Raw genomic sequence first — 12296 nt, 5'->3', positions numbered from 1 at the left:
TCTTATTATTAATTGACCTGGCATCGCACAGCATCATTGTTGGAGGTGGGTTTTTCACCTTTGCCTCCACCCTAGTGTCTTGAAGGATGGGACAGAGGCTGGAAAGGGTCTAAGCATGTCGGTATCTCAGATCCCTTATCTTGGCATCCCAGAGCTGGCAAGCCTAGTTGATAAGAAAAAACAGTAAAATACCTTTTGTAAAAGTTGTATCTAGTATTCTGTTTCTGGCAAGTACGATTCAGGGAACTTGCATAAAATGGCCATTTGTGGAAGTCCCCCCATACCACGCCTCCCATCTGATCCTGACTGATCAGTGTGAATTGTGCAGTTACCTTCCTCTGTACTGAAATGTTGGCCACTTTTATAAAAGGAACACAATGGGTTGGAGTTTAACACCCACATGCATTATAGATTTCTGTCTATATAATCCTATATATTACAGATGCCATAAATGTATGCAGAAACAGTTATTCTGGCTGCTACGAAAAATCTCTTAAAGACTAGTTCAAGTATGCCAAGGTGCCATGGAATTATCAGGACTGTCTGGGTGTGCTACACTGAATAATGAATCAAATTTCAAGGGTTGATACATTTACATATGAAAATGTCACATTTTCAGATGGATTTCAATTTCCCAGACTGTGTCCTTTATCTAGAGATCACTTGATGGACACAGTTTTGAGGAAGAAACATATTTAGTCCTGACTTTGAATTCTTCTGGTTAGGGCTGACCACCAGCTGGGGGTGGGGGTTAGGGTCTGCCAGGTCCAGGTTGGGAAACTCCTGGCGAACTCCTGTTGCATTCCTGGATGCAACGGGCTATTTTCCTAGTTGCATTATAATAGCCTGCATCTTGCCTTTGATACCATGTCTTCTTGAACAGGATAAGAATAGCACCATCTGTTACTTAATATGTTCTACATGTAAGCATCTTTGTAATTAACCTGGAACATATTTGCATGCTATTACTCTTGACAGTTATTTAGAAGTACACATACAACAGTTTTGTGCAGACACATAATGGGCCCTCGATGTTAAACTGTCCCCCTTAAGAAAAGAACTGCCTCCCTAACAACTTTCCGGCATCATTTTGACCTGGAAAAGGTTCATAAGAGCGTGTTTGCTCTTCTAAAATACCGTTCCGGAGCATTTGTCATGCCATCCCGCTGTTTTGGGCGGTAGAACGGTCTGCGCAATGCCCGTTGCCCAGGGATTCTGGCCCGAACAGGGTTTTTAAAAGCGCGAGAGTTCCGCCTTTTCGCTTCTCGTGTCTGAAATGCGTTCCCGCTGTTTGTGGGCGGTGCGATTGCTCGCTCAATGCCCGTTCCGGCCTGTCCCAGGTCTGACCCCAGCAGCAGCTCTCTGGCGGCGGGGCGAAGTTCACCCCAGGCGGAAGCGGTGGGTCCGGGTCCGGCTTCCCTTGGCCAGGCGGGGGCGGGGTGCGCGCCTCGTCCTCCTCGCCTGTGCCCGGCTCCACGCGGGTCCTGACCACGTCACCGACTGGCGTCCGGCTGTGTCCGAAACTGGGCGCGGGGGAAGGGAGCTGAGCGCCCCGCCGGCCCCTCTGCTTTTGCCTCCCCGCCGCTATCCGTGGGCGTCGCGCGCATCTGGTGGGCGGGGCCGCAGAGGGAGGGGACTTCAAAGGAGGAGAAATTAAGGCAGAAACGGATCGGCTTGCATCGAATTCGCAGGAGCCGCTAAGGTAAGAGGCGGGCTGGAAGCCGGGAGCGCTTCGGAGGATGCCTGCAGGTGGCCTCGCTTGACTTCTCCGTCTCTTGCAAAGTACGCGAGCCTCACTTCGCTCCTTTACGCTGCCGGTGGAGTCGGGCTGCGGGAGCTTTTTAGAGAGCTCCCCCCACCCCGCTTCCTAGGTCTAGTCTTGCAAAGTTCGGGACGCTTCCCCCCAGAGGGACAAGAGAGAATGTGGGAGCTTTTGCCCTTTCATCTCGGGATGTAGATCCAGGCTGGGAAACTCCTGGGGATTTGGCAGTGGGCGATCACAGGGGCATCAGTGGGGTACAAGGCCACAGAGACCACTCCTCCGAAGCAAGCATTTCTTTCAGGGGAACTGATCCCTGTAGTCTAGAGAGGAGGTTTCACCTGGAGGTTAGCATCTTTGCTTGGCTCCCAATTTCTGTCAGGTTGCTCACTGAGAAGAGAATTCTTCCATTCATTTGATGTTACTCCTCTGCTCTGGTAGATGTTACTCCCCCCCCCCCTTTTGATTTCTGTGGCCTTTGTGCAACATTCTCTCCTGATCCACAAAAACAGGGGCCTGCTGTGACATCCAGTGAAAGCTTTTCCATTTTTCTGCTCTAGTGGCAGAACCTTGGATTTCTGTTCTTTACACCTTGGATGCGGATTTCTGCCTTTTGCTCTGTGTACTTCACACTTTTGTCAGAGAGCTTCTGAAGTGATAGCTGGGTGAAGTGTGTATGTGGGTGGATTTGGGGAAGGCCTGGTTTTGCCCGGTCCAAAATGCCTAAAAGGAGAATCCTTTCCTTGCAGTCTTGGATGGTGGGAGAAGATGGTGCACCTCTATCGCTTTTTGCTGATCCCCACTCGCCTGACTCTTAAAGTCTCCACAGTCCTTTACTTGCTGAGTGTGTATAGTGTTGGTTGCCTTGCTGCAGTCTATTACTCTTTGTGGGTGCTGTATTTGGTACTGAAGAAGGGGCCCCGTGTGTTCTTCGGGAAACAGAGGCATAATGTGCCACCAGACTGCCTACACAATATATCTTGTGGGGAGCACCGATATTTGATCCTTAAGGTGAGTACATGGAAAATTAAGGGATAATTCTACAGAGTGGCAGGGGCTTCAAGGGCAGCCACTGAGATAAGAGATTAGGGCAAGATTCTAGGGGTGGGTGTGTGAATTAGTTGTGGGTAAGGGAAGTACACGCTGTTGGTTCATTTGGAAGGATGAGAGGGGTAACTTGTGGTGCCTGCCCATAACTGCCCTGTTTCTTTGTCCCTTGTGGGCTGAAGAACTCAGGAGTGAAGATCCACTATGTTGTAGCCGGCCAGGAAGGGGCACAGTTGATGCTTTTCTTGCATGGATTTCCTCAGAATTGGTAAGTATTGTGCTGGTGAGTATAGATTATTTGTCTTCCTATTAGTAATCCTGTTCATTTTCATTTTCAGTGATAGACTGCAGTTCTGTTATATAGAATGGCATTTGACAATGGGGTATGCGTGTGTATACCTCATTATAGCCTCTTGTGGTGCAGAGTAGTAAGGCAGCAGACATGCAGTCTGAAAGCTCTGCCCATAAGGCTGGGAGTTCAATCCCAGCAGCTGGGTCAAGGTTGACTCAGCTTTCCATCCTTCCGAGGTCGGTAAAATGAGTACCCAGCTTGCTGGGGGGTAAACGGTAATGACTGGGGAAGGCACTGGCAAACCACCCGGTATTGAGTCTGCCATGAAAACACTAGATGGCGTCACCCCAAGGGTCAGACATGACCTGGTACTTGCATAGGGGATATCCTTACCTTTATGCGTGTGTACATACTGCTAGAAATTGAAAGGACAAAAATTCTGGGCAAAAAATTCCCTAAAGAAGCATTCTACATGTGGTGATGTTGCTCAAAGCTTACAGTCTTTGTGCCCCACAGTGAATGATTCACACATATTCATTTTTGTATAATTGAAATGTGAAATGTTTTTAATATTGCCCATACTAAACAGAATGCAAGATAAGTACTGGCAATTAGAGCTGCAGGGTAAAAAATAACAGGCCAATATGAAAGAGAACAGGTTAAGCTAAAGGCAGTACTTACGAAGGACTCTTGATATTGCATGGGAGGGAAAGTGAGACAAATAAGTAATGATGAGTGATGTGTCTTAGGAGGTGGGGAAGATCATCCTTTTAAGACTTAGATGTATCGCAACAGGTTTGCCTGGCGCCATCAGCTGAAGGAATTTAGGCAGACATTCAAGGTGGTAGCAGTCGATATGCGAGGCTATGGATTGTCTGAGGCACCGGCTGGTTCTGAGAACTATAAAAGAGATCTGTTATTGGAGGATGTACAAGGGATCATCGAAGCACTAAGCACGAATGAGAAGAATGGTGAGTGGGAAATGGGGTGTCGGCAGGAGGTTGTGGTCAGCCCTGATCGTGGTGGTCACAGTGGAGCTTGGCTGCTGGGGATGGGAGGACACCCTTTCAGGGGGCCTGCATATAGCCTAATTGGCTTTTCCCAGGACAGCAGTGAATATGAGGGTTGGGAATGGGCTTAACAAGTCTGTAGCATCCAACATGCAAATACTTGTCTGCTGTTTATTCCCTTGCATCTCTCTTGTTTTTGTTCTTTAGCATTTCGTAAGTGTATCTTGGTAGGGCACGACTGGGGTGCAGTCATTGCTTGGGAGTTTGCTGCCCATTTCCCCAGTATGGTGGAGAAGCTGATTGTCCTGAATGGTGTTCAGTTTCACGTCTTGTCAGGTGAGGCCAGTGCTGTTGTGAGGTTAGAGGTTCACACGTATTGCTTGCAGCTGTGGGAAACCCCTATTCTGGGCCAGGGAGAGAGGAGCTTTGCTCAGCTGGGGGTCTCCTGCTCTACAATTTATAGCCGCAACAATATCTTGGCCCCCTAGACAGCTGGGCCATTGCAGTTGCAGTATTGACCCCCCTCCTTGGAGAAAAGGGGAGGGTCTGTTCTAGTGCTCTGTGCCTTCCAGATGAGCAGTGCCTTGGCATTGGTCTCCTCAGGCAGGGATGGCCAAACTGTGGCTCTCCAGATGCCCATGGACTATAATTAACATGAGCTCCTGCCAATTGGCCATGGAGGGCCAGAATTTGGCTACCCCTGGCTCTACTGCATGGGTGTATAGGTGGCACCAAGATTCACTCAATAAACACCACTTCACTTTGTTCATTTATCCTTCAACTTTGCAGAATATCTTGCAAAACATCCCAGCCAGATGCTGCGGTCCCACTACATTTTCCTGTTTCAGTTTCCCAAAATTCCAGAAGTCCTCTGGTCCTTTGATGATTTTCATGTAAGTGGGGCCTGGGCCTGGCTTCCTTGGATTCTCAGTGCTAGGAATTCCAGCTCAGATGAATGGATCCTTCCTCAGTGACAGCTTAGATCAGATATTTCTTTCTGCATTTGGTGATCATTCCTTAGATCAGATATTTCTTTCTGCATTTGGTGATCATTCCTTTTCTGCTCACAGTTGTGAGCTGCCAGTCATAACTATGTTTTATGAGTTCATCTTAAACCTTTCTGCCAAGCTGGTTTGTCACCATAGGATTATGCCTTGGACAGACATTTGATTTTAACTGAGCCAGAATTATGTCATAATATATAAGAAATGTGCACATTAGACATAATAAATAGGTGGATACAGACAACACCTGCTGCCTCGAGAACCCTGAGTTTGTAGGGAGGATACAAACATTTTAAATAAAATGTGGGTAAAAACCTACTTACTACTTTGCAAGACAATAGAAGCCTATTTTCTATATGTATGACTATAGGCATACCATATTAACAATTTAATCTGTATGAGTCTACTAGTACACTACAGTGCAAAGATAAACCACTTATGAGATGTTGATATCAATAACATGGTCCTTGCAGTCCAATATTCAGTTTCTGACAAGGATTTTAATAAAGTGACAGAATAGGAAATAAGTTTTACCTATCACTTCTTTTCAAGGGTTGGTTCCATAAAGAAAGATTTAATACATTTGTCTTAAAAAAAATCAGTTCTAAGTCAGATGGTGAGATGTAGGCATGGCAGCCAAGGTGCGGTCAACTTAATGCATTGCTGGCTTTTAAAAGTGTTTTAATAGCAAGAAATGCAGACATGAGTTGTCTTCCCAAGCATCTGGTGGATTTGAAACCTGTTAATAATTCTGGAGTCATTGGGTGGCTTCTTATCACTTTTGTTGTTAATCTCATGGAGGAAGACTTGATGTTAGTTTAGATCCCCAATTTATGTCTTTCAATATTTATATTTATAGCTCACTCTTCTTCCCACTGTAGACTCAAAGCATCTTGCTCTCATAATTGCCAATAAATCTGAATCTCATAATTACCCAAATAAGTTAACCACTAGCAACAAAAAGGAAATTCAGTGCAGCTCCAAGATCAAGCTGGGTCTGCTGGCTCAAGAGCCCCGATCCTTGATCTCACGCCTCTGACCACACCTGGTTTTTACTGTCTGAAATAGAAGCTCTGCTTTAATCTTGTATAGCTGGCAGGCATGTTCCCAAGATTTCCTTCCTTCCTCTGATCAGTCAATCATCTTTAGGTTCAGTTATCATTCTGGCCATGTGCTTTCTGCATTAAGATTTGTATGTCTCAGTTTCAAAAGGAAGTCTGCTTTGTTTTCCATAGGAATTGTTAAAGACTGCAGCTTGCCACCCCAATAGAAAAGTAGCCTCCCAAGCCCATAGAAGACAGTGGTCTTAGAAAGGTGTGCAACCCTGCCCCGGATGACACTGCTAGCTCAGATCAAGTCCCAGTGAATTAATACAACCGTCTTTGAATACTCAGGCATGAGCTCGGTTTCTTAATGCTATTGGCTTCAGTGGACCCACAAAATATGTATTTACCAGATTCAAAGCCCATTCATTAGAACGGGCTTTGAAAGGCCCCTCTGTGGCAGCCCAGCACACCCGATGGCCCAGCGAGGCTGCGGGTGTGCTGGGCAGCCGCGGGGAAGCCATCCCCAGTGGTAAGCCCACCGGCCGGAATGGCCGTGTACTCACGGTGCTCGGGTCAGCATGGCTTCTGGGCAGAGCTCTGGCTTGTGCTGGTGAGGGCCCAATTGGAACGTGCAAAGCGCCTTCCCACTGGCCCCTCCTCCCGACCGTCCCTGCCCACTCTCCACCCACCTCACAAAAAAATCCAGCCAATCTAACTAACCAGTAATTAGGAATCAACAAGGAAAGCTAGGATAGGACATGCCCAGTAAATGTGGAAAAGAACTCCTTAAAGGCACGTGCATTTATTGAGAGTGCTTATTAGCATACTTCGATGCCTAGAATACTCATGAAAATAACTGGGTGTTTTGGTGGTGTATCCAACCCCCCCTTTCACACCCCAGATTCTAAAGAAGATGATGACTAGCAAGAGGGAAGGAATTCAGAATCCAGATCATCATCTGACAGAGGAGGAGATGGAGGCATATATCTATGGGCTCTCGAAGCGTGGAGGTTTAACTCCACCCATTAATTACTACAGGGGCAAGTCCAGGTGAGAGAACCCAGCCCTCTCTGGTTTGGTTTGTATGTAGAGGAAGCACGTCTCTGCTTGCTGGCTATCTCTGCAGGGTTGGGGTTACAATACACTTAAGGTTTTTCTTTGGGTGGGAAAAAGTAGTTGGTTGCAGTAATATGACCCCAAAGCTGGGGGGGAGGGACAACAAAATCCCACTAGACTACATAATCCCAAAGTAAAGTACTCTTCTTCCTGTTTCTCCTTCTTTAAACATGTATTTCTGCATGAAAGCGATGAGGGAATTCTGTGGTCTTCAGAAATTGCATTTTCTGCTAGACTAGGACATTGCATTCCAGGAGGTGACCTACAGTGGGGAGAAAAATGCTAACTTGCTGCCAGATTTCTACAGGCTCTTCCTGTGTCTGGAAGCTCCATGGGGAACTGATAGGGTCAGTCCTGGCTTGCATATGTTAAGAAAGTGGTGAACCGGTGACTTTTGAGGACCCATATAAATATTTATGTTTATTTGTATCTGTCCATGTAGCTGGCATCCTACAGATTGCAAGGATATACTGGTGCCCACTCTGCTGATCTGGGGAGACAAAGATGTATTCTTGGAGAAAGGACTTCTCTCACTTGCCCAGCAGTACGCACGGAAAAGGAAGCAGGTGCATCACATCCCTGAAGCTGGCCACTGGGTTAATGAGGATCAACCTGAAAAAGTCAATCAGTACATGTGGGATTTCCTCCATGAGAGAGAATGATGAGTTATCTGCTTGGTACACAGAAAGATCCCTACTTCTTTGCTCATGTTCTTTGAAATGTTTCTGCACCACACTGGAGCCTGAATCCAATGGAACTAAAGATAATTCCTTTAGGATTTCTGCTATGGGTGACCTGGTGGCAGAGCCACAACAGATGCTCTAGCCCTGTGCTGTGAGCCTCTCATACTTGTGCAATACGAAGACCTTCCTTTCATATTTCTCTGGTACTGTATGCCTTGGCACAGGCATTTTCCACATTGCAGCCCCCTTTCATGCTTCTGTCACGATGGGGGCAAGTCCAGTGATTATGTGAGTGATCAGTGTGATCAGTTCACACTGACATTTTTTCTTCAGATTTTTTCCCTTCCATCCCTTCAGATTCACATTTCTGGGTTTGTTTTCTAGAGTTTTTAGGGGCAGGTGTGGGGGGTTGTTGCAGATACGCTGCAGCAGCTTCAAGGAGATGATTGCACTTAAAGGAGCTCTGGATTCCTCTTTCCCCTTGGAGTGGCTTCGCTTTTTGCCTTTGCACCTGATGATGTTCTGCTGCCCTTTCCTGATGTCAACACTTCATGGGAAGAAGGAAATGAGAGCCTGGAAACCTCTTCCCTGCCCCAGCCTGTGTTTCCCATTCAAGCTGGAAGAGACTAGCAGGAGCTCCATATGGAGAAAATGTGTCACTACCAAAAGTCATTGCAGCCCCTGCTTGCCTCCCCACAAGTGGCGCAGGAGTGGGAGAATGGTCCACCTCTGTCAGGCTGAGGTGCCGCTACTGGTAAGCCCTGCCCCTGGCTTCTTTGATGCATATGGCTTGGCCTAGCCGAGGACCTGAGAGGTCCAAGCCATGAAGGTGGTATCAGTGCGTGCCTCCTGCTTCCTTCAGTTTCTCTCCTTCCCTCTGTGCTGATGGTGCCAGGGTGAACCACCAAGGAGAAGGATTGAAGTCCAGTGGAGCCAACTCCAGACAAGGAGGGGTGTCATACATTGGCTGGTGTGCTGTTGCCTAGCTGTAGCTGCAGCAAAATGTCTCACCATGGCCATCCCTTCGGTTGCATTTAGACACCCCCCTCCCTTTTCCAGGATGTGCTTGGTGACAAGTGGCCACCAGACCACTCCTTGGTTAATCTTGTTAGATATTTGCAGAAACAACAAGTCTCCGTTTGCCTGTGATGGTGTTGCTGCTCCTAACAAGGATGACTGCTTGTTCCAGTGCCGTTCAGTGCTGAACGTGTTTAAAAAGAACCAACCACCTGTTGCATGGAGCTCAGTTGTAATCCCTGCACCTTATGAGTTGGAGAACCCTAGCTAAAAGGGGAGAGGCTCTTGTCTTGCATTGTGTGGACAGCAGTAGCTTTTTTCCTCTGTGAATTCAAGCTTTGCTATATGCTATATGTATCTTATACTAGTGACTCTCAACCTTCCTAATGCCGTGACCCTTTAATACAGTTCCTCATGTTGTGGTGACCCCAACCATGAAATTATGCAAGCATTCCTTCACAGAAATTAAACCGAAACTAACCAATGGCATGAAGATCCATTGTTCATGATTGCATATACATTGTCTTTTTCTCTGGGTTTCTCAGTTCAGTTCTGCCTCTTATCCCACCATGAAATCTTGCTCTTTTCTGCTGCTCCAGACAGACAAGCATTCTGTTTCGATCTACCCTGCAAGGGTGTTGTGTGGGTGGCGCCCCCCTCCCAGCCAAGCTGCCCTTCCCCAACCCTGGTGAAAGGGTCATTCGACCTCCAAAGGCGTCCCGACCCCCCAGGTTGAGAACCACTGTCTTATACTAACCAGAGAAGGTAGAACTAATCCCTCCCTCGGGGGGAAGCCACCTGCTAACATGAAAAAATTGTCTGATTGAGTCACGCATTGTAACTGTGAACATGGTGGTGACAGCTATTGCTGCAGGAAGATAATAGGTTGCATTGAGGAGATTAAAAAACTGTTTCCTGTGATTAAAGAAGAATTTGGTAACTGCTTTAAGACTGTGTGTCATATGTATGGTTGGATGAAGAAATAAAGGGGCTGCTCTGTCAGGCAGAGTGATGTGTATCATTTGCACACAAAACCTGTCAGTGTGTTTATTAGACTACCTTTGTGACAAGGATGACTTTCAGTACTGGCCTTGCTCATCCCTAAAGTTCTGTGAAGGTGGAAGGATGTAATGATGACTGTTTGGAAGAAGACCTCCAGTATTACAGCATAAAGTACTTGAAGCACTAGAAAGCAGGCTGCGGGGAGGGGGGGGGGCTGGATATCAGCAGGGACACATTACCTTGTGTCACAAAGTGGAGATCTTTGTGCGGTGGTGGCCGCCAGTCTTTAAAATCAGCCTATCAAGTTTCCTGTGGCCTGTCAGAAATTTTGCTGGGCAAAAGCCCCACCAGGCCTTGACCACTTTTTAAAAAAGCTGGGGGCCCTTGATCGAGATTTCTTGACCAGTCTGGCTTCCAAGAATGCGATCTTTTCAACAGGGGCCTGGGTGAGGACTGCCATACTTACTTTGAGCTGTAAGAACCCATAGAGAACTGACTTGCCCCTTGCTCTGCTGCAGTAAACAAATGTTGCCAAAATGCATGTATGTCCATTTCAACCTTCAAAGTATCCATCCCTTCTAAGCCGTGATGCAATTCAGCCCTCTGTGGTGGAATTATGTGTTCCTTTCTTGCTGCCCTCCTGACTACATTCCCCTTGTCTGATAAGGCTGGGGCACCCGTTTCCCATACGTTGTACCAGACCTTTGGCGGAAAGGTCTTGGCATTGCCCCATTGAATGGTACTACCTGTGGTTAGAATGGCTATGCTTACCTCCCTGTGTGAGTTGCTGCCTGCATAGAGCATGGTTGCAGGAGAGGACACAACTGCACATGTGCAGAATGCCAGAGAGTTATCCATGTAGAACAGGCTTTCTCAGTCAGGGTCCCTTGACAGCCCAGAAAGGACTATAACATCTGGTGATTTTGATGTGATGCCTGTGTTGGTACAGCCCAAGACTGCATTCACCTTTTTTATTACCACATTACACTGCTTATATTTAGCTTGCAGTTCACAAGTACCCCAAGTTAAGTGATGAGAGTGCTCATGTAACAATACAGGTTGCCAATTTGTTGCTGCTGCCATTAAAATGCATAGTTCTTTAGTAAAATAATTTTCAAATTTATTCTTTTTCAAATAATGACATGTTTTAAGTGCATTGTGTTTTACATTGTAATGATTATGTTTATACTAGTAATCAAGCCCGCTGTATAACCTAAATACAGCGGGCGCTAGAGCAGGGAGCCCCCGGCAGTCGCGCGGAGCACGGCTGCCGGGGGTTCCCTTTGTGGGCGGCCTGATGCGGAGAGAGGCGCTTTGCGCCTCTCGCCGCGTCAGGCCACCATCAAGGGAGCAACTGCGAGCAGCGCTCTGCGCGGCTCGCAATTGCTTCCTTGTCAGCAGGGTGGGAATCGTCCTCTGAAGAAGAGGCAGCCAGCAGGTCTGACCCAAACTCACAGCCCGCAACAGAAACACTGCAGGAGGAGGCAGTCTCTGAGGAGCAAGACATAGATACACAGCCAAGTATCAGTACAGAGGCCCCTCAGCCCTGAGTTGGCAACAGAGCCAGCTGCTGGCCAGTTCATCTCCCCTGTCTCGAGAACCTCAGGAGCAGCATAGAAAGAAGAATAGCATGGAGGGAAGCGCAGGGCCAGATTGGCAGCACAGTACAGACTTCACATTAGCCATGAGAATGGGTGCTTGCAGAAGTAGGGCTGAAGTGGCTGGCAGGTGTTTAGCTGGATGTATATACGTATAGCAAGAGCCTCTTGTGGCGCAGAGTGGTAAGGCAGCAACATGCTGTTTGCCCATGAGGTTGGGAATTCAATCCCACCAGCCGGCTCAAGGTTGACTCAGCCTTCCATCCTTCCGAGGTCGGTAAAATGAGTACCCAGCTTGCTGGAGGGTAAACGGTCATGACTGGGGAAGGCACTGGCAAAAGTATTGAGTCTGCCATGAAAACGCTACAGGGCGTCACCCCAAGGGTCAGACATGACCCGGTGCTTGCACAGGGAATACCTTTACCTTTGCTATATATGTATAGCACTGGGCCAGAATGTAATGTTGGGCATAAATCGAATATGGAAGAGTAAGGATATCAGCCTTAATACAAAGTGCTGGCTAGTCAATGCCATTGTCTTCTCCATAACAACCTATGGATACAAAAGCTGGACCCTGAAGGAGGACAGGAGGAGAATAGATGCTTTCGAATTATGGTGATGGAGACGAATGCTGCAAATACCATGGACAGCCAAAGTTACCAACAAGATAGTTTTAGAGAGGAGCAAACCAACTATGTCATTAGAAGGGAAGATATTGTGGC

General features: G+C 47.3%; 1 protein-coding gene across 1 annotated transcript; it reads left to right on the top strand.

The window, feature by feature from the left end:
- Positions 1 to 1170: 1170 nt before the first annotated feature.
- On the top strand, positions 1171 to 9976 carry EPHX3 (epoxide hydrolase 3). Its single transcript, XM_077327411.1, has 8 exons — positions 1171 to 1702; positions 2509 to 2770; positions 2989 to 3074; positions 3894 to 4069; positions 4316 to 4444; positions 4898 to 5001; positions 7060 to 7208; positions 7717 to 9976. Exons 2-8 carry the CDS (start codon positions 2528 to 2530, stop codon positions 7934 to 7936), a joined length of 1107 nt encoding a protein of 368 aa, XP_077183526.1. The 5' UTR covers positions 1171 to 1702; positions 2509 to 2527; the 3' UTR covers positions 7937 to 9976.
- Positions 9977 to 12296: the final 2320 nt, after the last annotated feature.

Source organism: Paroedura picta, chromosome 3, assembly GCF_049243985.1.
Source record: "Paroedura picta isolate Pp20150507F chromosome 3, Ppicta_v3.0, whole genome shotgun sequence".
Classification (NCBI taxonomy): Eukaryota; Metazoa; Chordata; class Lepidosauria; order Squamata; family Gekkonidae; genus Paroedura; species Paroedura picta.
The sequence above is the reverse complement of the archived record's forward strand: the minus strand, read 5'-3'. Positions and strand labels throughout refer to the sequence as shown.